General features: G+C 45.2%; 1 protein-coding gene and 2 long non-coding RNA genes across 3 annotated transcripts; 1 reads left to right on the plus strand and 2 right to left on the minus strand.

The window, feature by feature from the left end:
• Window positions 1–5511: 5511 nt before the first annotated feature.
• Window positions 5512–12109, plus strand: LOC135282422 (uncharacterized). Its single transcript, XR_010348601.1, has 3 exons — window positions 5512–5756; window positions 5848–5961; window positions 6065–12109. It is a non-coding gene; the product is annotated as an uncharacterized LOC135282422 (long non-coding RNA).
• Window positions 8226–25783, minus strand: CRKL (CRK like proto-oncogene, adaptor protein). The gene is made up of 3 exons (XM_064392191.1): window positions 25105–25783; window positions 21480–21942; window positions 8226–12965 (listed from the first exon to the last, which is right to left on the minus strand). The coding sequence occupies exons 1-3, from the start codon at window positions 25416–25418 to the stop codon at window positions 12831–12833; spliced, it is 912 nt and encodes a 303-aa protein (XP_064248261.1). The 5' UTR covers window positions 25419–25783; the 3' UTR covers window positions 8226–12830.
• Window positions 13362–21457, minus strand: LOC135282424 (uncharacterized). Its single transcript, XR_010348603.1, has 2 exons — window positions 19051–21457; window positions 13362–16315 (listed from the first exon to the last, which is right to left on the minus strand). It is a non-coding gene; the product is annotated as an uncharacterized LOC135282424 (long non-coding RNA).
• Window positions 25784–26020: the final 237 nt, after the last annotated feature.

Below are 26020 nucleotides of genomic sequence, written 5' to 3' on the forward strand. Positions count from 1 at the left end.
AAAATTTTAACCGAGGGTGAAGCAAACCTTTGATGCAGGGTTGAGAAGAGGTGCTGCAGCTGTGCTGAGCAGTGTTGCTGTTCAGCTTAGTGTTATTTCTTTTTTGTTTTTCCAAGTTTGTGTGAGTTTGTTTTATGACCTGAAGCACTTTGCTGTGGGGTGCTGGATTGCCTCTGACACTTCTCTAATACTAAATTTCTTTTCTTTGAACATGCAGGTGTACAACTGCAGTGTTCCTGCCCAGACAGCACCCTGCTTGGTGAGTGTAATGGATAGATTTAATTTTAATCTCCTACAGTTCTTTGGGGACATGCTGAGATTTTTATTTCCTCCTCCTCCTCTATTTTTACTGAAGAGGGTAAATGATGTGCCTCCATAAAGCAGAGTGGGCAGCCGGTGCTACAGGATGGGCACTCCCATCAGTCATAAAGCACTGCTCACTTTCAGTATCTCTGCCTCTCGTTGTACAAGTATGACTGTACATGTGAAACAGCAGCTGTTCACAGGAGAGACTTCCTGTGTGCTGGAAGCTCCCATCTGTGGGGTCGTGAAGCAGGGGCACCTGTGGTCTCTGTAACTGTACAGTCCTTGCCGGGAGATGGTGCATTGAGGGTGATCTGCGTGGAAGAGCTGGTGCGGAGTAGCCAGGGATGAGTCAGGCGTGATTGCTGTCACACCACATGGGGGTCTGTCCCCATGCTGAGCAGCCAGCCCTCTGCTCGCCCGCAATCTGGTTCGGGCTCTGCTTCACCATCTGAAGGAGCTCAGTGGAGACAGAGCTCTCCAGAGCAGCTCAGGCTCTGCCCAGCAGCATTCGGTGAGGGGGAAATGGGAATTGCTTCAGTAAGCTAAAGTCAGCCCACCAGGGATGAAGGCAGTGAACTAGAGCAGTGGAGGGGATGTGATCAAACCCGCTGTTCACCAAAAGGATGTGCTGAGTATTGCACTGACAAGGGCTGAGTGACACTAATGTGCTCCCTGTAGAGCCCCTGGGGACACGAGGGCATTTTGTAGCTCCTGGATGAGAAAGCTCTGTGTTCTGCCCCCCAGGCTGGGCTGGGCTCCTCCCGGAGCCGCCGCGGGTTCCCGGTCCGGCCCGTATGGCTGTTAATGGCCTTGTCCTGCCTACATCCTCAGGGAATAATTGCCTCACACTTGAGCAAATGTGCTCGGTGTTTGAAAGGAGTCTATCGATTTGTGCGTATTCCTGAAAGCCTCACAGGGCCCTGCTCCCTTTGAAGTGTAAAAGCATCTGTCTGTCTCTGCTTCTCGAGCAGTCTCCCGCCCCATTTGCATCTCCTCTCGGGCTGCCCAGGAATCCATCCCTGGCCCCATGCCGTGCTCCGGTTTTGGCTGCCGAGAGGGCTCCCTGCCACGGGAAGACGGGACTTGGAGAAAAGGTGCAAAGCTTCAGTCTAGGGAGGGGGCTGAGCTCAGCTTGCAGCTGGGGGTGCTCAGGATGGAGCTGTTCCTGGAGGCCAGTTTCCAGGAGACAGACTGGGAGTGTTCTTGCTGGGTACTTATCTGTGGTGGGTGTGTTAATTAGGAAGGAGAGGAAATAGCCTCTGGCTTCTCCCAACGTTAGCACTTCACTTCCCTTGCCAGACAGCGGTGGTTGGTAAGGAGGAGGGTCAGACCTGGACTCCCATGTGGGAGCTGAATTGCACAGGAATGACCAGAACCCGTGATGGTTCTCTGATGTGCATCTGAACAAATACTACTGAAATGTTGCCAGTCCCTGGTGTGTGTGGGGGAATTCAGCCTGTGATTCTCCCCATCCCACCTCCCCTGGACAATGGGACTGGCCCTGGACGGGCTGCTTGTCCCTGCCAGGGCATTTTCATGTCAGCACAACCTTACAGGGGTGACTGCATTCCTGGAGCTCTGACACTCCTTGGTCATCCCTGGGGTGGTGGTGGGAGCACAGTGCGGATAACTCCAGGCTGGAATTGCAGGGGCTGCCTGTAGCCACTGCCATCCAGCACCTCCCAGATGGTGCTCTGGGTTTCCTATTTCAAGGGGCCCCAGCGGAGCAGCCATGGCACCTCGCTGCTGGAGGCAGTAAATGGGCTCCCATCTGCTTTTAATGATCAGTAGCACTTTGGTGCTTGTTTATTCCCGTGTTTTATGCTTCAGCAATAAAATACTGCTTCAGTTTGTTCAATCCATCCTGGTGCTGGATGCAGATGAGTTCACAGGCTCTGACAAAGAGGTCCCAGCGGTATACAGGATGTTGTCTGTTTTGGTTTTTTTTAGACAGCTGGGCAGAATCAGATGATGTGGCTTTTAAAATACAAACATCAGTGGGCAGTATAGAAGGCAGGGCACACAGCTCATCATGTCTAGCAAAGAAATCATGCCCTTAGATTAAAGAAGACTTGTTTCTGGAGCTGGAACTGTCTGCCCTTCTATCGTCCATAGGGCAGCACAGAGCTCTGGTGTGGAGACTGAATGAAGTTAGTCCCAACTTTAAACCAGATACTGAAGGAAATTTTAGTCCCCAAGTGCTGCCTGTGGCAGTCACCGAGCTGCATTGTGCTTTAGCCATCCCACCACAGCCCTACAGTGGCAGTGGCAGCAGCAGAAGCACTGGCAGATCCACATTTTGCCATGGGCACACACCAGCTCTGTGACAGGCTCCTGGTGCCACCATGCTTGGGGCAGCTACAGTGGGCTGGGAGCTGGGGTCAATGCAGTCATCTATTAATTAATCTAAGGGGGCTTAGATTAATTACAGACTTACCTGTCTGTAAGGGGCTGTGGGGCTTCCTTCCTGACCCCAGCACTCGTGTTCCCTGGCTGGAGTGCCTGGGAGCAGGGAGCAGTCTGCCAGCAGCTCCGGTGCTGAGGGCATTGTCCTCCAAAGGGACAGGCAGTAACACCTGGCACATCTCTGGCACTCAGGATCTGGGATCCTGAATCAGTTCTCAAAAGCCAGTTAAAGCTTTTCAGCATCTCTTGCAGGGGACACTAAGGCAAAGAGATTAAAGACAGTAAACCACGGGGGAGAAATGGGCTCTTTGTGTCCCTTGTGACTTTTATGGAGACCTGGAAACATTTTGCCTTCCCATGTAACATTCATCTTCTACCCTAATGGTGGAGAAACACTCTTCTCCACTTTATGTCCCAACTCTATGCTCCTTGGAGGATCTTTAACTTACCTCTAAAGAGCATTGATTTTCTGCAGCAACCCTTTTTCCCAACTGTTTGTCAAGGCTTGGAGCTTTAGGTGGCAACTAGAGGGAGAAGGATTTTAACAGACTAATTAACCTCCCTCCAAGTCATTCAGGGTCTGTTCCCTTGGTGCCACTGGTGTTGCATTTGTGCTAATTTCCCCTGGAAGGTCTAATGTAGGGGGAGCGATTAAAGGAGGCTTTTCTCGGGCAGTTTTTTCACAGCAGGAAGCGGGAAGGTGGCGGTGGCTGCTCTGTTTGGTTATTGCTGTCCCCAGGGTCATCCAGCCAGCCCCTGCTGGAGCCAGAGCCCAGCTCCCTGCTCTAGGAATGAGACTGGCCAGGTCCCAGCAAGGCAAAGCTCACCAGGCCTCAAACCTCACCAGGTACCCTCTGAAATGGGGCTCTGGGTTACACCAAATGTGTCACCCCAGCTTCCCAAACAAACATGGGCTGTCAGTCAGGGTGGAGGGAAGGATCTTCTGCAGAGCTGAGTGGGTTTTGCCGTCACAGTGTCAGAAGGGCTCTCTGCTCCTCTGGCTTTCAACTGCAAATGAAGCAAATGGCAAAGCGTTGACAAAGGACCTCCCTGGCCTCTGCCCTGGGCCAGAGCTGGGTCCAGCCTCCCAACCCTGGGCACATGCTGATGGTGTCAAATCTCCTGGAATCAGGGCAGAACTGTGTCACGGTGCCCTGGAAAAACGAAACTGATTCATATGGATGCTCCTAAGAGCCTTGTGCTGCTGGAATCAGGTGAGGCTGTGGGAGGCAGGAGACAAGCAGGTGTGGAGCACCATGCTCATCCTCATGCTGCTCCCAAGCTGAAAGTGGGGATGATAGGGAGAAATAACGCTGGGATTCCTGGGATGTAGGGCTGGGACAGCTTGTGAGCTGTGGCACGAACTCCTCCATGCAGGCTGTAAAGTACTTCACAGGCCTGTCCCAATTGCCTGGCCTATTAGTTTTATGGGGGGGCCTATTGTAAGGGTGCAGTTGGTCTCCTTTTGCCACAGTAATGAAAACATAACCACGGTGGGGAGAGAGAGCCTGGCAGGGAGGCAGCAGGAAGCCTGTGTTTGGGCACACCCCTGTGGGCTCCTGGGGTCCCCTGTCGGTGCCACCGTGGGTGCACTTCGGCAAGGACAGCCTTGGCCCCTGGCCCAGCCGGGGCTCCTCCGGGCACCCCGAGCAGAGGAGGCTGGAGCCGGGCATGCACAGGCAGGGGCACAGTGCCACCCAGTGACTGCGTGTGACCTGCGAGGGGACAGCTGGGGCAGCCTGCAGGGGGGTGCTGCAAAGGTGCTGAGGCCTGGAAGCTGCGGCAAGGGTATCCCAGGGCAAGGAGGAGAGCAGAAAGCCAAGAAACCATCTATGCTGTTGCTTTGTGGTTACAGTGCACAAAGGGTAAAGCTCTGGGGCTTTTGTGCTGTGTCTGGAGCCAGGGTTTTGCATGACTCGCTCAGGTGCTGACAGGAGACAAGTGTTGGGCGAGTTGGGGCTGAAGCAGCTCACGTTTTAGGAGGGACCTGGCAGCAAAAGCAGGGGAGGAGAAGGTGGTTACCTGGGACGAGCTGCTCTCCGTGGGGAGGATATGTCTCTGCTTGAGAAGTGCAGGTGGCCCCGGGGCAGTGTGTCTGGTCCTGGTCCCAGAGAGACAAGGCTGTCACAGGGGCTGCCTTGGAGCCCCTGGCCTCTGCCAGGAAGGGACCCCTTGTGTCTTGAACAGGCGGTGACAGCCACGTGTGGTGGATTTGTGAGGTTAATGCAGGACCTTTCCTTCCTTCTGCCCAAACCCTGCCTATGTTCCTTGCCAGGTCAAGCCCTGTGTTTTGTGTTCCCAGGCTGTAACAAGCATCAACAGGCAGCTTGAGTGGTGCTCAAGAGGGAAAGGAGCCAGGTACAGCAGGGCATGGTGCTGGCATCTCCCGAGGTGGCTCCTGCAGGAAATCACTGCCCCCAGCAATGCCCTGATATATTTCCAGCAGGGACTGTCTCTTGGAGGAGGCACAGACTGTGACTCTATTTTGGGTAATGACTGCAGAGCCCACAGAGCATTTGGCAGCAGGGAGGGGTGTTAAATCAGCCTGTCCTTCCCCAGGTACATCATCTCCACCCCCCTCCATTTTCCACAGCTGTTCCAATGCAGCGCTGCCATGGAGCTGCAGGGCTGCAGCGTGGGCTGAAATCAGGGCACTGCAGCGAGGGAGGTGTGAGCCCTGCACGGCTGTTGGCTGCAAGTCCCACATCTTTACTGTCCTGTTAAGGACAGTGCACACTTTCTGTTCCTAGGCTGCTCTCCAATGTGTCTTTGTTTAAATTTGCTGGTGTTGATCTCACAAACACTCTGTGGAAGGGCTGTGTATGGCACAAAGCCTTGCCAGGAATCCAGCACCATGAGAGAGCTGTTCCCATCCCATCCCACCTCTGCCTCGGTCAGATGGTCACTAGTGATGGTGGGTCACTGAGACTCATACAGGCAGGAGCTGCTACTGAGTACTTTTAGTAACCTTTTTTTGTCACTGCTGGGGTACATCCTGCAGTTTGGGATGATTTTGGCCAGAGATTTCCAAAGAGATTTTCCAGGTGCTGCTTATCCTGCATGTGGTGGTCAGACCTGTGTTGGCACATTCAGCAGAATCCCAGACCTGAGTTAATTTTAGCCTTTCTGTTTCAGACTCCTGCTGATGTGTCTCGTGTCCAGGCCAAGGTGCTATTTCTTGCAGGGAAATGATCTTTGTTAATTTTAGATCTAGTTCTCCAAAGTGCCGAGTAGGCACAGCTATTCCAGGTAGTTGGGCACAGCGGGGGGTGTTCAGTCTTTGTGGGATATGGCTCTTCCTCACACAACGGAGGCCAAGCCTGATGAATTACATTTCCTTTGTGCCCTGCAGAGCATGAGGCTGGTGCTCAGCAGGAATCCAGCCCAGAGCTGTGTATCCATCCTCACTGCAGCCTCGGAGCCAGAGCACCAGCTGCGATACCTGGAAAGAGAAAAGCTCTTTCTCGTCAAGGTCAGTGGATTAATTGTATCGCTGGTCACAAGAAGAGGGGGAAAGAAGAGATGGTCTTAACATAACAGAAATGGATTTAGCAGGTAGAAGTCCCCATGAGAGCCCCTGAACCACATAATCCAGATCAAAGTAGTAAAGTAATAGAATACATTAAAAACTGTGGAAATTGAGTCTAGAAATACAGGGGGCCATCACTTTCCAGTAATGAAAAATGGGCAGGTTTGATTTTTTTTTTTTTTTTTTTTTTTTTTTTTTTATGACAAGGATAGCAACAGTGCACTCTAAGGCCTGGCTGGGTTTGTCACTTCTGTCAGGAGCATCCCTGGGGGTCTCCAGCTTGGCTGGTGGTGGGCTGAACAGGAGTTGAGTGCCAAGAGTTTCAAACCAACTCCTGTTGTTCACTTATGTCAGTCCCTTCTGTCTGTTCAAAACAGCATCCTCTCCTTGGACTTGCTACTCCCCCCAGATCAGTTGGATTTTGGGTGCAGGGGCAGCTGGGGGAAGGCAAAGCAGCATGTCCAGCACTGCCTTCTGCTGCCCTCTGACAGCCCAGCGAGAGCTGCTCCTGCCTGAGGGTCTGGAGAGGATTCTGGATAGCACAGACTGGGAATCAGTGCACTGGAGAGGGATTAACAGTCCCTTGGATCCACACTTTCACTTCAGCTTTAGTGATACATTTCTAGACCAAATGCTGGCCATGGATTTCTCAGCGCTGACTTTCAGCTGCCCTTGTTGGACCAGCCAGGACGTACGAAGCAGGAGCCAGTTCCCTGTGGATGGCCCAGATTTAGCTCTGATCCCAATTGTCTGCTGTGCCAGCGGCGGGTTAGACTAATAACCCGTGCAGGGAGGGTTCTGGTTACAAAATGCCTGGAATGAAGCAAGCAGGTGCTGGGAAGGTTAGCTGAGGGGAGCACTGCGTTAATTCCTCTCGCTGCCCCGCCTGCCTCGGGAGCAGCGCGATGGATCTTCCGCAGGTGAGGCTGCACCGAGGGGCTGCCATCCCCGGTGGGTCACACCGCAGAGCAGGGGTAGCTCAGCTCCGAGCTCCCAAGGCTGTGGCAGTGTGGAGAGGAGCCCCGGGAAGCAGCTGGGCTGAGGCTGGGATCCCAGGCTGCTCCCGGGGAGGGCGGGCAGCTGGAGCTGTGCGTGCATAGCCCGACTCAGGGTGGGCGACACGCGGTGTCAGTGAATCACAACAGTCGGTGCCGCTCTCGGCAAGCTCTCAGGGCTTGCATTTCAGAGCAGGAGGCTCACTCTGGGACAGCCGTGATGGTTCCTTTCCCTGCTGCCGGCCTGTCCCCCCTGGCCACGCGGCCCTGCTGCAGCGGGCTCAGCTGCTCGCACAGCCACCGCCAGGTTGCAGCTCGGGGGATGGAGGGCTCCTGAAATCCGCACTGCTTTACCTTTCCCTGCTGAGCTGTGACCGGTGGTTCAACAGCTGCCACACGAGCAGCTGACCTGTCCTCGAGAAAACAAGGCAGAGGGGATGATATGGGGGACAAATTCAGTACGGTTGCTCCAAGGACAGCGTGGACCTCAGGAGCTTTTCATCTGTGCACGCTCCACACTCTGGAGAATCCTGCAGAAATGGAACTGTGTTCTGCTGTGGCTGCAGTTTATTTGGTGTATTTAGGTGTATTTCCTACTGGTGTAAGCTCCAACAGACACCTCTGGGTATGTCTAAAAGGGTGTTTGTCATCACACTGGTTTAGAAATAAAACCTTTAAATAAATCAGTGACAAACTGCTGAACCCAGCTGATCCCAGCTTGCACTGAAAAATGGAGGCTCGTGCTGCCTGTTGTGGATTGGAGTAACTGAACTAGCTCAGATTTGCACTGGTGGAAGCCTGAATGCAGGTAAGACAAATAAACCCACTTTGAGTTACTGCTTGCTCCTTGTTACCTTTTTGCCTTTTAGCCTGAAACAGGATTAGGAAGCCCACTGAATGTATCTGACCTATTCTCATCTTTAAAACACAACTGATTTTCTCCAAAACGTAATTTGCCAAATGTGACTATTTGATGATAAGACACTATGCAGGGTTTGCTATGAATGTTTATTAACATCACATGGAAATCTGTACTCCAGAGAAGACAAACACGAGGCTGTCACCATACCTACAGAGTCCAGGGAACCAATACAAGCTTTGTAGGCTTCTCCTTCGCAGCAGTTGCATGGTTGATGTTCTTCTTAAGTTTTCCTCCTATATAGGATCAGCTCAAGTATCAACACCTTGTTAATGGTTTAACTGAAAAAACCTTTAAGTTTAGTTAATTTACCATTGATCTGGAGTGACTGAAAAGGCAGAAGATGACCAGGATGTGGGTTCTGACTTCCAAACACAGACAGTTCTGATGTTCTGCACCAGCACCTCATGGCAGGGGCCAGAGCTGCAGTCCCTGCTCTCCAGTGCCTGCACAGGTTACACCTTAGTTACTCAACCAATAATAAGTAAAATTCAAACCATTGCATAAACCAGTCATTCTTACAAGCACAGTTAAGGGCATCACAGTAAACAGAGGTTATGGTTTCCAGAGACCCTTAAATCCTGGGCCAAAGAGCACAATAAATACAGTGGTGGAAGAGCACAGACGAGCCGTCGGGGCAGAGGAGGCAGTGCTAATCTGTATCAGAGATGCATCTTTTCCATGTGAACCTCCAGAGCCCAGCAGTATTGTCTGAGGAGAGGCACGAGGATGGAACAGCAGAGTATCATTCAGCCTGGCAACAGCGTTTTCTCCTGCTTAATTCTTCCTTTGATTCTGGAAAACTTCCGTTGGCACACTTTGTTCACCCACAGAACAGGGCATTGTAAGGACAGAGTAAGGAATTAAACACTCTGCTGTTATTGTCAGGGTTTCAGACTAAAGAAAACAATACTGTAAGTCGAGGCAAGTTTTATTTTGACTGTACAAACAGGGCGCTGGGGAAAAAACACAGTGGCTTGATGTTGGGACCAGTTCTATGAATTAAGTGGAGTAAGAAATTAAAAAGGCACTAATCTTAAGAAAAGACACTCCGTATATTCTAAGAATATAATTCATTTAATACTGTTAATCTTATAGCACAAAAAATAAAACAAGCTATGATCCCCAAAATAAAATTTAAAAGCTTACACTTAATATTATTGCCTGAAGATCATGGTCTTTAAATTACATATTGTGTTTAAAAGTTTACACAGTGAAGACTGTCTCAAATACAAGGCCACCTTTCCCACTGCAATAATTGTATCCTTGTCCCAAAATACACTTTAACACAAATAAACAGAAAATGACAACTCTACAGGAACGCTTTCACTGGTCCCAAAAGACAGTCTTTTAGGCAGGTCTCACTTTCAAATGCAGGTACTGAGGAAAATGCTTGAAAACTGGACTAGAAAACAAAGGCAGCCCATTCATTCCCAAGATGTTAATACAATATAAAAAATTACTTTACAGGCACATGAAATGGCACAAAGAATGCTGTTTTTCCCTTTACAAAAATAATGCTCAGGCTCTTCAGAGCCTCAACCCAAACAGGATATTCCCTTTTGTTTATTCTTTCCCAATTTGTAAACAATCACGAATTAAATAAGCGCTTATCCAGTGACGGACACTGATTAAAACAGTTTTCATTTAAACTTTCAGACTGGTCAGAGGCTTCAATGTCTATATACACATGGACACAGCAGGAGGAAGCCAAGCCTTTCGTGACAGTTGACTACTGTGGCACCAGGTCATTACACCAGCTCCTAGTTCCAAAGCAAGGACAACTTTAATGGTGCATAGATTGAAGCCATCACTTGTAGGCTCTCATGCTTCATATCAAGGTTACCTTACACGCCCAAGAACATTTACACTGATAAGATTATCACTCAGATTTAAGAGGTTTCATAAAACAACAGCACATGTGTAAGCAAGCGACAAGCAATTGAGAATCCAGAGTCCTTCAAAGAGAAACACACACTGATCCAATGCAGTCTTTATATGAAAATACTTGTCTCATAGTAAAATAGCCAAGACACATTTTGAAGCGAGGTTACAATCAGCTTGGGCTGGTCAGTATGCTACATTGAAACCACATTTTACATACCTGAACCACACCGCTGCTACTTGGAGAAACACTGTTCATTCATGGCCTAAAACCAGGTTCACAGAAATTCAAGAATTCTTGTCTTTGCACCAGATACCACTACACACAAATTTTGCATAGTTTTGAAGGTAAAGTACTTTGCTTTTCTGCAGTATTGGAACATAATTAAACCTAAAACAATGTTTGTGATCAAAGGGTACACCTTATTCAATGAAGGGATGAGTAAAGATGTTTATTTCAGTGAAAAAACCAGGTTAAAAGTTATGTTCAAGATCTCAAATCTCACAGCATTTATTTACCACGCAAAGGAAGAATTCTACAATCAGTCTTCTGAAGAGCTGCCTGTAACTAGGTCAGGCCTGAAATAAGATTTCTCTGCAGCAGACTGAGTTTAGTGCAGCTTGTATTCAGAAGATGACTTTCAGTAGTACAATCTGTGTAGTAAACGTGCAGGTATTGTTGGGGCACAGGAAAAACATGACCTTCTTTAGTTAAGAGAACTGCATAGCTTTTCTTTGCAAGACAAAATGTCAATGCCTATTGTCAAGAATTACAGCACCAAACACTTCAGTCAATGCTACTCTACTTCACAGTTAATTTGGTAGTAAAATGCTCTACAAGAACTTCCAGACTGTCAGCCACTTGATCAACACTACAGCAAACAGTTAATAGATGAATGGAGAGACTTCTTTACAACCTGGCATTTGAAATGTCTGCTTGTGATGCCATTTCTGCAGTTCTTCGGTGCCTTCCAACCGAGGATCTCATGGCACTCCCACATGAACTACCAACAACACGCTTTTATTAGGATCAAGCAACACAAATCAACAAGAAAACATGCTGGAACTTAAGACAATGTTTATATCATTAGACATTTGTAAGATATGATGACATTCTGCAGGTGTTTGAAGTTTCTCATTTTGCTACAAACAACAGCCTACCAAAGTTGAAAACTGGGAGCTGCTGTTTTCCTGCCAGCTTCCACACTGGACATCTGCCTTAACCAGGCTGTCTGAAAAGGGAGGTTTTGCACCTGTGTCTTTGCAGACATGTATTCTGTTAATTCAGTGTTCCATCATTTTGGAAAGAGCATTCCAGTTCACCTACAATACACATCTGAAGGAGGTGGCACAGGATTCCCCTGTGCCTACACTTTCATGTCCTGCACCCAGGCTCAGGCTGGGCACCTGCAGGGCACCAACAGCGCTCACCCAGCTGCAGAACAATCACAGCAGGAGAGCTCAGGAGGGAAAAAGCTACACAAAGAGGCAAGGAGCTACACCAGTAACAGACACCTCTGTGGCCCCCTCCAGCCCCAGCATTATCACATGGGGAACTCCAATTAACCATTTTCTAGAGGATGCTGGGAGGGGGAGGGACCTGGGTCATACATAAAACAGAGCCAATGCCTTAGGAAGGGTAAAAGAAAGATGTCAGCATGCTGAGGAGTTGGGATACAAGCAAGGGAAAAAGAAGGAAGGGGAAAAAGAAGATGAAAGCAGCTCTGGGAGAGAAGCACAGCAACACAGACACCCTGGTGAAAAGGTACTGTGAAAGGGAGCTTTTGATGAGCTGGGGCTGGTATAGCTAGGAAACTTTGGAGAGAGCAGGGAGCCTGCAGAGAAATGGATATAAAAGGTCTTTAGATGTTTAAATAAGAGGATTTTATCGGTATTTACCAAGTTCTTCTGTCCCACTCCTACCTCTCCTCATGGCAATCTGATCTGTCTACCAAGTAACAGCTTGATGACAAGCACTTCTGTACTAGTAGAACTACACTTTCAACACTGCAGAAGAGCTGTATTTAGACCAGGCCAAAGTGTTTCCCTTTAAAGCTCAATTTCTACAGTTAGTGCTTGCAAAAATCAACAGAAATGCATTAAATAAGTCAAAACCAAGTTACAAGTATCAACCCCCTCCTAGGTTTCCTTATAAATATATGCCTCAGCTTCAATGCAGCTCAATCAATGGTTATTTGCATTTAACACTCACTGTTTCAGGAAGGTCAACAACAAGCTTAAGAGTTAACAGAAAAGAGCAGTGTCTAATACAACTGCTCAGAATACATAAGCTCCAATTATTGTCCTTTAAAGAAACCATCATTGTAAATGTACTACCTTAGTACAGGTCGTTTCAAAACTAAATCTTCTTCAGTCCTAAAATTGCATTTTTGTTGTTGCTTTTTGTTGAACAGTAATACACAAAGTTGCATGTTTGATCTAAGGTTAGGGCTCTTCCTACTGAGCAAACCAGAAAAAGTCCATGGAAGTCTCAACAGGAAAGGTTTTTTTCCCGTAATTCTCTGCTATATTCAGGTTCAGTCTTCTCCAGCTTAAGGCCCAAAAAAGTTTTAAAAGTGAAACTAAATTCTGGATGATGCAACTAAGATCTGAAGGTCAGGCAGCGACTTCAGTTGTATGTATTCCAAATGCATATTAAAAGAACTGTCAAACTGCAGCAAGCTGGAAAATGGGCAATGCTAGCAATGTGCCATTAAGTCATCACCCCACCTCAAACAATGCTAATGGTAGCCAGGAAAATGAAGCAGCAGTGTGAAAGGGGCAGAGGGAGTCACTCGTTCTCCTCTGGGTTTTGGGGGTCAAATAGCTGCACGTGCGTGAAGGGGAAGAGCCCCTTCCGCCCGTTGACTTCTCCTTCCCACTGCCCGTTTATGTTCATCCTCGTCACCTTCACAATGTCTCCAACCTGCAGAATTGCAAACAGAAAAACCCTTAGCATACATGGCATTTCATCAAATGAAAAACACAAACAAGCCCAGCACAGGGAAAGAAATCTCGCTCTCTTCTTGGCAGTAGGATCAGTTGAAAAGTTACTTTTACTGAATTACAATACCGGCACTTTTTTGCTAAACATAATCTTGTTGTCTGTGCTCTGAGACTCTTAATTACATGTATATCTATAAAGATTACTGAACTAGGAGAGCTTACAGCTTCATGCAACAGTATCTTTAGCTTAGATATAAATTCACATCAGTAAAGCTACCATCAGTGATGAGTCACAATATCCTTTCAAAAGAGCACAGCACTGGGACTGGTTTTAGCAGCAGCTGACTTAACAGAAATGTAGTTTTTCAAAGAAAGATTCCTAAGGCAAAGAAACCATTACTTGAAACTCTAATTCTGATGATCACAGTCTAAGAACCTTCTGTAATTTTTAAAATAATGGTACACTTATTGTAGTGGGGAAAAGCAATCTCAAACTTTTTTTATTTTTTTTTGGTAGTAGTTGAAGGTGTAGATTCTAACTTTATCTGTGGTTTTCACATCTACTTCCTGTGAAAGCATTTGAAGCAGGAATGGTGACATGTCAGGCCTTTCCTACCATAACTATTCTCTTCCTATCTGGCAGTGGAAACTGAGAGAAGTCTAAGCTATGATCAAGCAAGAAGCAACAGCCCAAATGACAATAAATTATACTCTTACTGTTAAACACATCTGTATTTAATCTGGATCAGGACAATTTTTACAAAGTGAAACATCCAAATTGACAAGAAGCACTTAAGATAAGCTCACTCTTCTGAGATGCTTCTGGAGCCCTGAACACGTGGGCTGCTACAGCAGCTCTCTAACTTTCCCCCTCCCTTCCTGTTTACTTATTTGACTCTTATGTGGTAACTACAGTAAATATCAGAAGAGTGACATTAGCAGCTAGAAACTAATTTCACAAAAAGTAGAACCAGCCTATGACTAAGGCCCAACAGTTCATTTGTTTCCCAAACTAGGTCCAAGCTCTTTGTAACTGAGTCTCAGTTATCAAACTACTGCTGTGAAATTCAAAGGCAACTAACTAGCTCTAATCTTATTTAATGAAAACATAGACACTGACACAGTATGTAAAGCAATTTATCTACATTTTCTAAATAGTGTTGAAATTCAGACCAGATGCAGATAGGCCCTTGGCAACATCCTTAAACTTTTCAGGTGAGACCTGTATATTTTATGTTAAAGAAAAAGCCCCGAGTTTACAAAACAATGTGCATGTCACATAACAGGTATTTTTGAAGAATACACAGAAGCAAGAACCCTTAAGTGAAATTTAAGATACTATAATAAACTCATTGGCAGTCAGTCACTCACTGTTATGTCTCTTAAAATAAAATTTGTTGAACTTTGAAACTGTTCTCAGAGATTTAAGCCTTATGTGTTGCTCTGCATTCCCTACTTTTTCTCCACCACTTTGGTTGTCTGTGTCCTGTCTGCCCCCCAATATTTGAGATTGTCTCACTTGGAACAATTGTAATCTTGTGCTTTTGAGAGAGGAGAAAACCTTTTAAGGGTTTTCTTAAACTCCCTTAAGTTCTTAGGCTATAACTGAGGCCATATTACTTTCTTAAATGGACATTTTTATATATGCTGCTCCTAAACTCAAGCATGGAGCCAGCATACAGAATTGAGCAGTTAAACTCTGCATGTACACACAGAATTCACCCGACTGCTTTTCATCTCTCCAGGGCCTGCTGCAGCATGCTCTGATTGTGTATTTGCTAAAAAGCACAATTTGTCAGACTCCTCACTCAAGAAAGCTTTAAATAGTAACAAGATGACCTAAACAGGAACCTAGCAAATGTTTCTTTAGGAAAATGCTGATAAGATCTATAAATACTCAGTGTTACATTTGCTACATTTAAATAACCCTCAAAGACAGATCTGAATTCCAAATTCTAGACCCAACCTGAGGAAGATGCAGCCAACATCACAACAGTTTAAAGCTAATGAGTTGTACTTTCACTACACCATAAACCAAACCCACTCTCAAACCTTTTAATCTTAAAAATAATTTTTTGAATCAAAATATGGACCTGCATTTTCTGAGTCTGACAATGTAATTGTGTTCATGTGCTGTAGAGATCAATCCATTATTCATTCTGAAGCTCTAGAACAGATACTCTTCAGCTTGGTTCTGAAAGACTTCACAGTGTGAACAGGTTTGGAAATCTCTGCTTCAGCTGAGTGAAAAAGAGTATTTAAAACAAGACTCCTCCTGCAAGGCAACAAACTGCCCTGTGGATTAATGATATAAAATGTCCTTCATGCTGCTGGGTGGGCAAAGCTGCTGCACACCAGCATCTGCCTCTAAAGAGAGCTGGCTGACAAAAGCTACTCAAACACACTCCCACAAATGTTGAGAGCCACTGGAATAGTAAATTAATTTGCAGTAACTTTCTACTATCTTTGAGAGGGCTTTTTTTTTAAATGAAAGCTGCTGAATCCTCTTGTGCTATATTATTTTAAAAATGGAGTTTCCCTGAGAAGACTAAATTAAACAGCATGTTGAAACAAGATTTTTGGTGCAGGAACCTTGATTTCATGCTATACTTAATCATGGATCTTACCTTAAACACCTTAATTTCAAAAATGTCTTGAAAAATCTGGTCAACTCTATGTATTTTTCCCCCAAGTAAAAGCATGATTTTGTAAATGCCTTTTAAAGCATCTATAACATGGTCAGCTGAGGGGCAATCTCCCACTAGAATTATTAACACACTATTTTTTTCAGAGAATGTTTTAAGCCAGTCAGAAGAATTGTCTTATGATTAGGCACAGGACAGAGTCAGGAGACCTGGTTCTATTCTCATCTCTGCCACAAACTTCCTGTATGACTCTGGACAGCTAATAGCCCTTATCTACAGATGAGGAGAACACTTCCTTAGACTCAGCATCTCCCAGCTAAGTTAATTCAGTTGTGAAGCACACACCAGCATCACTGGGATGAATTATCACTGCTGAAATGAGTAATACTTCTGAAATGCAGCCATTTGGTTACACCCAAATGATAAAAATCAAAATGTATTTTAGATAGCATCTTTCATTATGTCCTTGTTAGAGCATGAATTCAAAGCCCTGGGGAAACACAAGCTGTGGAACATGCCAGTCAGAAAGGTTACTTCATTCACTCTAGACTCTTCCATACCTTCCATTTGAAGCTGATTCATACTCTGCAAAAGGTTTCCTGCAAGCCATTTTAGTCAACCAATTCAATGATTTTTACAGATATTCCAGCAATTTTATGTTAACAGTTCTATGGCTGATAAAGTTCTGTAATATAAGTTTAAGGAGATAAAAATGCATTAAAATTTTAAATCATCATTTTAGCCCACTGGGTCAGTGCTAGAGTAAACATTGCTCTCTGGAATCTACAGGGTGTTAAATCTCAGTCATTATCCTAATTAGTGTCACAGCTCACCTTCCCTGGTAACACTAACATTAATACAAAAACCACAACAGTTCTTGAGGCCAGCTGCCTGTCTGGAGAACAGACAAGGTCCAACACAGAAAATACCTGACCCCCACTGACCCCAAAGGGAGCAGCTACACAAGAGAGGCAGAGTTCAGCCACTCTGCACACAGGACAAAAAGACACCAAAGGAGGTGGTGCTGTACTGGAAGAACCAAGAAAGCACCAGGCTAAAAGCACAGCTTAATTACTTAATTATCCTTCACTTCTGATGTTCTGGGCCAGAACACAGTTGATGCCCAAACTGGAGAATCAAACAGTTCAGAGGAAAAGCTTCATCCATTCTTGAGGCATGGAAGGAGGTTCAAGGGCAATGTAGACATGTGGAAGTGCTCTAGATGCAATTAATCTGGCCTCACCTAGGAACAGATTAAAACAAAGGAACTTTGCATTTCACCAAGAGCCAGGAAAATTGTCAGAGTAGGGGCTGCAGCATCAAAAAGTGCTGCTTTTCATTACACGTGGTAGCCTGTCTCCTTCAGATGAAGCACTGTCCTGACTGTACAGAATTTGGAGAGTTCACTTCAGTTCGAAAGTTATAGCAACTCAAGCTCCCTGATCAACAATTCACACTACCCAAATATAGGATCAATCTTTTGCTTAAAATCCAGACTTTGTGGGTTAAATGCATTTTAATGTGTTAATACAGCAAGGCTAAGTTTCCTTGGCTTAAGAAAAATACAATGCTTGTTGTCTACTAAAAGAAGTAGCCTAATTTCCTAATTAAGAAAGTTCCACTGCTAGCACATTTTGGCCTACTTGTCTCAACTTTCCTTTGAAGAGGGAAAAAGTTAACTGTAACCTAATTGTAACAAGCTCAAGAGAAATACTGTAAGTCAGTTATATAATTACATGGATGGATATTTATTTCACCAAAACATTTCAGTGACAGGTTAACTCTGTACTAGCAAACATACACATGTATGATTGCTACATCACAAAAAGGTAAACTACTTAACACTACAATGCTGGCACAAGTCTATAAAAAGCCAACACTAGTATAAAACTTCAAAAATATAGTGCAACTGTTGTTTAAAAAGAAAAAAATAAATCTTTGATTCTGTAAGACTGTTAAATCTGGAGATGAACTCTAGAATCACTGCTGCCTTCAAAATCAACTATGACACTGATTGGAGCATTTAAGAATAATTTTTTAAGCACAACAGTATAGATCTGGTGGCTGCTGCTGGTCTCCCATTGTCTGGCTCCTTACCCTATTTAATTCCATGTTATCAGTGAATATAGAATTTGTTGTTCATATCCTTGTTAGAGCTTGTCAGTTGGAAGCAAGGCTTTATTAGCACACTGTTTCTAACAGGCTGGCTATAGAATTGCCACAAGTTTTTAAAGGCTGGGAAACTTTCAGGTAGACTTTGCTGCTGTATCACAGTAAGAGTGCCAAAGATTCAAATCCATCACCTTGTTAAAGTGTAAGTCCTTTGAACACAAGACTGCCCTCCTGGTTCTCCCACAGCAATCAGCAGGATGGAAGAACAGCAATCACCCTGGTGCAGAGTTGTGGTCCCAGCAAGCACAGGACACTGTAACCCTGTCCTTCCTACCCCTTCCTCTGCAGCAGGAAGGAAAGGAAGGAAACAGCTTCTTGGCTAGAGGTACACAAGTAAAGAAACAGACCTGGCTCCTCGGCTGCTGAGCTTTTCAGTTAGGGGTTGGGTTTGGTGGTTTCTATTTTTATTTCGTAGCTTGCTTCTTTAGTGGTTTGGGTGTTTTTAATGCAGTAACCATAAAATTCTACACATATTAGTAATGAAGTTAGTTGTAGTGAGAAGCTACAAGCTTCAATCTGTAGAATTTAATGTTCATTAAAAACATTAAATCTGAACTGCTAAAGTAACTTAATGGACAAGAGCATATGTAAATCTCAGAAATATATATAATTTATTGTAGGCTTTACTAACTGTTCCCTGGTGCAGGGAGATGCACAAAATTACATGTACCACCAGCTGCAAGCTTTGAGATAGTCCCTATACTTACAATTACTATTTTAGCCTATAAACAGATTATAATTTAATTTTTCATTTTGGAGAATAACAGTGGATCGAGTCAACACTTGTGCATTAGTAACTTCAACAACACCAATATTGCTACCCAGGGAGGCTGTGAACTCCCCATCCCTGGAAGTGTCCAAGGCCACATTGGATGGGGCTTGGATCCACCTGGGTTAGGGGAAGGTGTCCCTGCCCATGCAGGGGGTAGAATGAAATGAGCTCTAAGGTCCCATCCAACCCAAACCACTCTGTGATTCTACAGAATTTTAAATAAACTTAGCCCATCAAAAATAAATGCCCTGTTGACTATCCTACAGAAATAAAGTTGCAGTTGCTCTTAAATTTCTAAATTCACCAGTTGAATTCATCTATATCCAGTCTATCAGATCTCATTTCAGAATTTCTGTAGAATAGTCACTTGGTCACTTACATTTTTTATGTAAGAAATTTAAAAAAAAAAAAAAAAAAAAAAAAACCACCTTGCTTACAAAACAAACTTCTTTGTAACAGGCTATAAAAATTCTTACCTTCTCTTAAAGAAAAATTCTGCCAGCTTCGGTAAACAATAGTGTACAATGGAAACACTGGACTGCAGGCAGGGAGCTTGTCCCATTTTCAAGCTGAACCAAGAAGAATGACACCGCTCCACTTAAAAGGAAGTTGAGCAGATTACTATGCCATGGCTTTATTTACTCCAGATGCTATTCTCTTCCTTTTAAGTACTGTCTGTGTGCTGACCACACAAGGCTACAGGCAGCAAACAGATATTTTGCTTTCACATTGCTTTATCAGTTGAAATGAGGTTGCACAATCAGCAGCCATGTAATTACACTCACAAGGTGTTCTACCTGTACCAGCTGAACAGCCCCTTGGGTACACCTGTTCTGAGGGGAGAACTGTCAAATAATATTTTAATGAAAGAACACCATTAACTTTCTTCCCCAAAACAGTCCCATAACCTGTTTTTTGTCTGACACTACTTTCAGTGGTCTTACAAAACAGAAGTTTCAAACGGTTCAGTTGATTTAGTAATGTGTAGAGCCCTCCCAAGGCTGGGATTAAATATTTTATCAAGGTCCTGCAGGGGTTTGGCAAACTAAAGGAAAATAATGAAAAGAAGCTGAATTATTTTTTTCTTTAAGAACAGCCCATGTGACAAAAAAATACTGCTATAATGAAGCTGCTAAAGCTCCCTATGCATGGATAGATGTGGAGAAGCTGCAATCACTCATTTCAATGAAAATGCACAGCAGTTCCCAGAATTCTGCTTCTGAAGCCTCTTGAGCAGCCACAGTGCTGATGAGGTACACTTGCAAAGAAAACAGATTGCATGGGAAGCCAAAATATGCCAGTGTTGAGAGACACAAAAACATGAGGCAGTAAGTGATTAGAAGATAAGAAGAATCTCTCAAACAAAACTTCAGAGTTATTTGAAGGTTCAAACCCAGTCAAACCTATTTGTTAACCAGAGAATTAACCCTGCTGGTATCCTGGAGTAGCTGAACTGATGGGGCACTGGGTCACTTAAAGGGCAGCTCAGAAAAGTCTGCATGGAAGGACCAACCTTCCGAGTGGTTCTGCAACCCTGCAGCACTGCAAGCTCCCTGAAGTGATTCCATGGCACACTGACAGCACAACAAAATCAATCGCTTGCCTTGCTTTGCTTTCAGAAGCATGAGTAGTTTTGGCAGGAATTTTCTGTACAGTACAGTTGGCAGTGGATTTACACTTTGTTCTGTGATAATTTTCACACACTGTTCACAAATAACAAGCTGCTAGATTTCACAAGACAAAGAAATTCCAGTGATTCATATTTAACTTTCAACCCCACAAGAGTAACCTTGGAAGTCTTACAAATACAGGAGTAAAGCAATTAGGGTGAGCACTCTGAATAATGGGAAGTCACAAATATAACCTTCCAAATTTCAGTTAAAAGTATCAGCCACAGGTAACAGCTTTAACTTGCAAAGTAACTGAGCAAAAACTATAGAAAAAGTTCAAAAGTATTTTAAAAACCATTATTATTTTACTTGCTAAAATGTTGCTACTGCCTATGCTTTTTTGCTTGTATTTGTGCCTGGAAGTATTGCAGCATGCTCAAATTTCAATTTTTCCAGGTGAGACATTTTTGAATTACAGGTTAATTAGCCTTCAGTATCATCTCAATGTAAAACTAACAGTCTTCTGGATATTGCTTTGAAAAACTTCTTCCAATCAATCATTTATTCCAGTTAAACTAGAAGTATGATATGATATTTACAGAATAACACTCTGAAGTTTTACAATATAGCTCTAATAAAAATAGAATTTAAAATGCAATAGCAAGCACAGGAACTTGCAGCACTTTAGAGGTTGCACTACACTCCTCACTCCCAGTTTAGGTGTTAAGGTTTCTTAAATTCCACTTTTGAAAACCAAAGCAAAAGGGACTAGAACATGTCTGATATATTCTGCCCAGATTTCAGCTTAGCACAAGATCTTCAATGCATCTCAGAGCTGAGGATCAGAAACATGAAGTGTATCAGCCAGCAATCTTTACCTTTCTCTGGAGGATGCCACTGTCAGTTCTTAGCCTGGAACTCTACAATGATTAAGGTAACACCTCTTTCCTTCCCCAAGATTAGGTGGAGAAGCAAAGCCATCCTCTCACTAGCACTTCTTCAGCATGGGTACACTCTTCAGCATGTTACCCTTGTAACATCTGCACAGCTGAACAAGCAAGAAGGGAGGGAAAATACAGGTCCTGAAGTTACTTACTAGGTCACTTTTCTCAAAGGAAGTGGTACAGATGAAGCAATTCTTGTGGATGTTTCTTCAGAACGTAACCTAACTTCTCAGTCCCTCGACATAAATAAGCAGCCTCCACATGAAGTCATCCACATCAACTTCACCATAACAATTTTTAGTTTCTTCTTTCACAAGGCAATTGAAAACTGAGACTGGAGGAAAAACTTACCTCTAATGCCAGCGCAGTCTTGTCATAAGCACAGGGTACTCTCTTTTGGACAGCTTTGGCATAGACTGGTCCATTCTGTGTGGATGGCAGAGGGTTGATCACTGCTCCAGGCGTGCTGGATACTGAGGGAAGGGGAGTTGCGGTTTGAGGCTGAGCATAGGCATGGGCAGGTTCTGGAATACCGTAACTGTTGGAATTCCTGTTTCCATGCTTGCCAACAGAAGGCCTGCCTAGCTTTTCTACGTAAGGAACAGGAATCATCCCAATCCGACCCTCCTTGTTCCTGGCGCTCCACCACTGTTCTTCTGGCTTCTCCACAATTGCCAGGTACTCGCCCTTTTTGAAGGGAAGATCCTCGGCGTCGTTGCCGTGGAAGTCATAGAGAGTCCGAACGTACTCCATGTTTTCTTCTGCTGTGGACACGGCAGGGGCAGATCCAGATCCCATGGGCGGACTGGGATACCTGAGGGTTTGGTAAAAGTAACAGCTGTTGGTTTGTGTTTCCAGGAACAAAGCTAAGTACCAGGTCTGCAGCAGGAACATCAATTAGAGGAGAGTTACTTGGATCTGTAACAAAGTCATTGGCTTGGCAGCACTGTGAGGCATTTCATGAGTAACTCACATTTCTCAAATAATTATTAAATACCCAAAGTAGCTTCCCCAGAAGCCCAATATAATCTATCATGGGATGCAGAAAACTGGGAGAAATAATGCAAAATCTTAATCCACCTGTTCTGGATTGTTGTGAAGATCTTAGAGTCAAATTAATTCTATACCTTAATTTATGAGAGTAATGATACAGAAAACCAAATTAAGACTGAGTGATTTAGGTGGAAGGGCAATAAAAATGTAGCTGTGAATTTCTCCAAGAGTCCCCTGCCACCTCCAAAGTCATCCAAATATTTTTATTTTGTTTTTAACTTCAGCATCTACTTCTAAAGTGGATGCTTTACTTACTTTACTTCAGTAAGTAAATGCTAGACTTGAAGCACCACAGAGGAAAATGGGAACAAAAGTAAGATGGCATGACATCTTCATAGAGACTGTATGAAACACTTGCACCCACTGATAAGAAGGAACTAAAAAAAAAAAGTAAGCCTTCTATAAATACTCCTTTGCCTATTAACCATATTATCTAGAATTTATTTACATAATTGTTTATTACTGTGTCCATCATTTGTCAAATACAGTCACTTTGTTGTCTGTGTTGATATATAAGATTGTCCATCAAATGAGAATGCTTTCACTATTTTCATCATATATGTTACACATTTTATTCAGAGCAGCTGTCAAAAAACCTTAGTGGATATAGGCCACAGCAGATACTTATTATCTAAGCTATGAGAGCAAGAATGCATGTCATTAACCTACTTCAATTCTCTTCTTGCAAAATATGATGGAAGTCAAATCCCTGTGATTTTTACAAGATATGCCAGAGGCCCTCAAGATAAAGATATTCCATCTTTCAGACACCCTGCTGCAGCCAAAGCAGGGGGACAGAGGAACCCTTCAGGAGCAATTGCTCTGCATTTGCAAGAGCTCAGGAACATCAGCAAGGATGGTCAGAGCTCATTACTAGGGACACAAAGCAAACAGAAAGTTTAAAATGGTCCATTTAGAACTATTTTAAAAGTTTAAGATGTCATCTCCAAGATCTACAGGTACCGTAGGGCTCTATATAGAAACCACCTTTCAGACTGTACTTTGTACTTTATGAAATTAAAAGAATGAACAGCTTTCAAAAGCACAAGCATCTGTGCCCAGGAAAATGCCAGAGTTATAAATAAGAATTACCATAACAGTTCTGAAGCACATACCTGGCCACCCCTATTCTAAATCTAGTCCATTAAAAATAAAAGACCCCAAAATCTGGAAATGCTAACTTTCATCCTCCCTCTTGCAGAAGGAAGTCTCCTTTGTACAGAATTTTAAACCATCAACCACATAACTGATTATTCCCAGAGTTTTAACAAAGTCACTCTGAGTAAAAACACCAAGTCGGTCCCATTTATAGCTCTATAAAAAAGCTAAAAAGTCAATTCACTGCAAGTTAGGTCCCTTTTATCTCTGTGCTGAAAGAACAATATGCAACCAAAACCTTGAAAATAAGGTGGTACTAAAACGTTCACAGAACATTTCACACAGGACTCCTCACAAATACCAAGTGTGCAAGTGCAATCAGCTCTAAGTTCTCAAGTGTTTTGAGAAAGCCAAGCCAGTCATGGCCATAAATGATTAACAAATTTTTGCATCCAGAAAGGTTCAAGAGTATCCAGGCTGGAGAACAGAGATAAGCATGAAGATTGCTTCAGCATAAGACTTTTTTCCTTCCCAGCTCTCCACAAGTTTAAGCATGCACATAACACTGGGCAGCTCCATTCCTGCCATGGTGGAGATGATTTTTCTTTTCATCTACCCATCTCTCTAGCCACAACCACTACCCAAAAGGCTGCCAGCAGCTTGAGGAGTTCCTGAAGGTTGTGCTTTCTGTCACATCCTGCCCATCACTTGACAGCTTTCAGAATGACTTCTGAACACTTGAGTTTTTCAACTTGACAAGCTATTGTCAATCTTTGACAAGTGACTGTCATTAAGCACTGGTCTATGCCAAGGTTCAATTGTGATTATAAACCTCAAAGTTATTCTTCCCTCCTAAAAACTGGCTAATCTGCAAAACATAATAAGATATTAAAATGCAGAATTCAGAAGTGAACGAATTTGGATTTCTTTTTTTAATATGTCACTACTTTCCTCTTATTTAATTTAATTTCATTCTCTCCAGGAAGCCCAAAAGTTTTGACAAAAGATACTGAGAAAGGTTTTATTAATTGTAAGTAAGGAATATGTTCCAGGGTTCTTCATAAGCAGTTCACTGATGCATGTTGCAGGTATGTCCCATGCTGGGACCAGGACAAAGAAGGAGCTCATAGCCAAGTCACATTTTCCCATCCTCCCAGAACAGCATTTCTCAGTGAAGTGTATGGTATATGCAGATACAGATGAACAGTGCCATAAGCAAACTGTGAGAATTAAGTGTTTCACTTTTTTTTTTTTTTTTTGGCGTAGAAATGCCACTCTAGAAGTTTGGGAAATGCTGCCCTAGAATGTATTAATGCTGACTTTACAGGGCGAAGCAGTCTAATCACATAAAAGCCAGTTCTATTGTAATCACTGTGGGTGAGGGGTAGGCAGCAAACTAAGCTCAGGGGCTGTACTTCAGTCAGGGAGAGGACTGGAGAACCAGCTTCTCAACCATCCTTGGAAAGGACAGACAAAGCTAGAAGAAAAGGGTAACACAAAAAGGGTGACGTGCGACCACACCCTCTTTCAGTGCAATTACAGCCCGTGGCAGAGGTACACGGTACCTTCACACACAAGGTCAGCACAGGGACCGTGGATGACTTGACTGAAAGAGCAACACTTTTAATTGTCGGCGAGGTCCAGAAGAGCGTTAAGAAGGCCCAGTGTTAGGAACGAATTTATTAGTATTTATTCACAGCATCACCACCCAGTGCCAGGCTCCCGGAGCCACTCGGCTGGACTGTGACACCCTTCCAGGTCGCACCTCCTGGCGCCACTCGGGGCAAAGGTGGCGGTGGGTGTGGCGGGGGCGGGGGACACTCACCTGGGCGCGGGCTCGATCAGGGTGGTGGTGTCCAGGTAGTGGATCTTATAGAACTCCAGCAGGGCGGGCAGGTGCTCGAACTCCTGGTCGCCGATCTTAAAGCGGCGGTTGGGCAGGGAGTTGATGATGTAGTGGGAAACGCGGGAGTTCTCGGACACCGAGAGCACGTAGTCCCCGGGGCAGGTGGACGAGTCCCGCACCAGGAACATGCCGTGCCGCTGCCCCTGCAGCCGCGTCTGCGCCTCCGCCCGCGACACCGGGCCCACGTACCAGCTGGAGCGGTCCGAGGAATCGAAACGAGCGGCGGAGGACATGGCTCCGGGCGGGGAAGGGGAAGGAAAGGGAGGAAGGAAGGTGAGGAGCCCGAAGGCCCAGGCGGAGGAAGAGACCCGGAGGAGAGGAGGCCTGGGCAGAGAGGCCTGGGAGGTGGAGCGGGCGGGGGGCGAGGGAGAAGCGGCTCGTGCCTACTCCAGGAGAAAGGAAACCCAGGGAAAGGGGGATAAGGGAGAAGGAAGCTCCGTGCCGCCGGAGGCGAAGGGCCGAGGAGCGGCTGGGGTGGGGCTGGCCAGACGCGGCGCGCAGGGCCCCCGAGTCTCCCTCAGCGGCGGGGTGTGCAGGGCATCCTTCCCGCCTCTCTCAGGCCTGCGGCGGGCCCGGCCAGGCGGGTGATGAAGAGCAGCGGCGGCTGACACGGGCAGGCGGCCCGGGAGAGGGCGAGCGGAGCCGGCTCGGCTCGGGGCGGGACGGGGCAGGCAGAAGCGCCGGGCGCCGCGTCCTGCCGCGGGTTCCTCCCCTCGCGAGCCCAGCTCCAAAATGGCGGCTGCGCCGGGCCGCGCGAACGCTCCGAGACACCGCCCCGCGCACGCGCCATGGCGGCGGCGGCAACGCGGGGCCGCGCCCGCCTCAGGGGCCGGAC

This window comes from Passer domesticus, chromosome 17, assembly GCF_036417665.1.
Source record: "Passer domesticus isolate bPasDom1 chromosome 17, bPasDom1.hap1, whole genome shotgun sequence".
NCBI classification, from domain to species: Eukaryota; Metazoa; Chordata; class Aves; order Passeriformes; family Passeridae; genus Passer; species Passer domesticus.

Bases quoted from the DNA above. Each gene is read 5' to 3' on its own strand.
- CRKL (XM_064392191.1), bottom strand. From the start codon at position 25,418: ATGTCCTCCGCCGCTCGTTTCGATTCCTCGGACCGCTCCAGCTGGTAC. The intron at 21,943-25,104 runs GTGAGTGTCCCC...CCAAACCCTCAG, and splicing joins CTGATCGAGCCCGCGCCCAG to GTATCCCAGTCCGCCCATGG. The intron at 12,966-21,479 runs GTAAGTTTTTCC...GCAATTCTGCAG, and splicing joins AGACTGCGCTGGCATTAGAG to GTTGGAGACATTGTGAAGGT.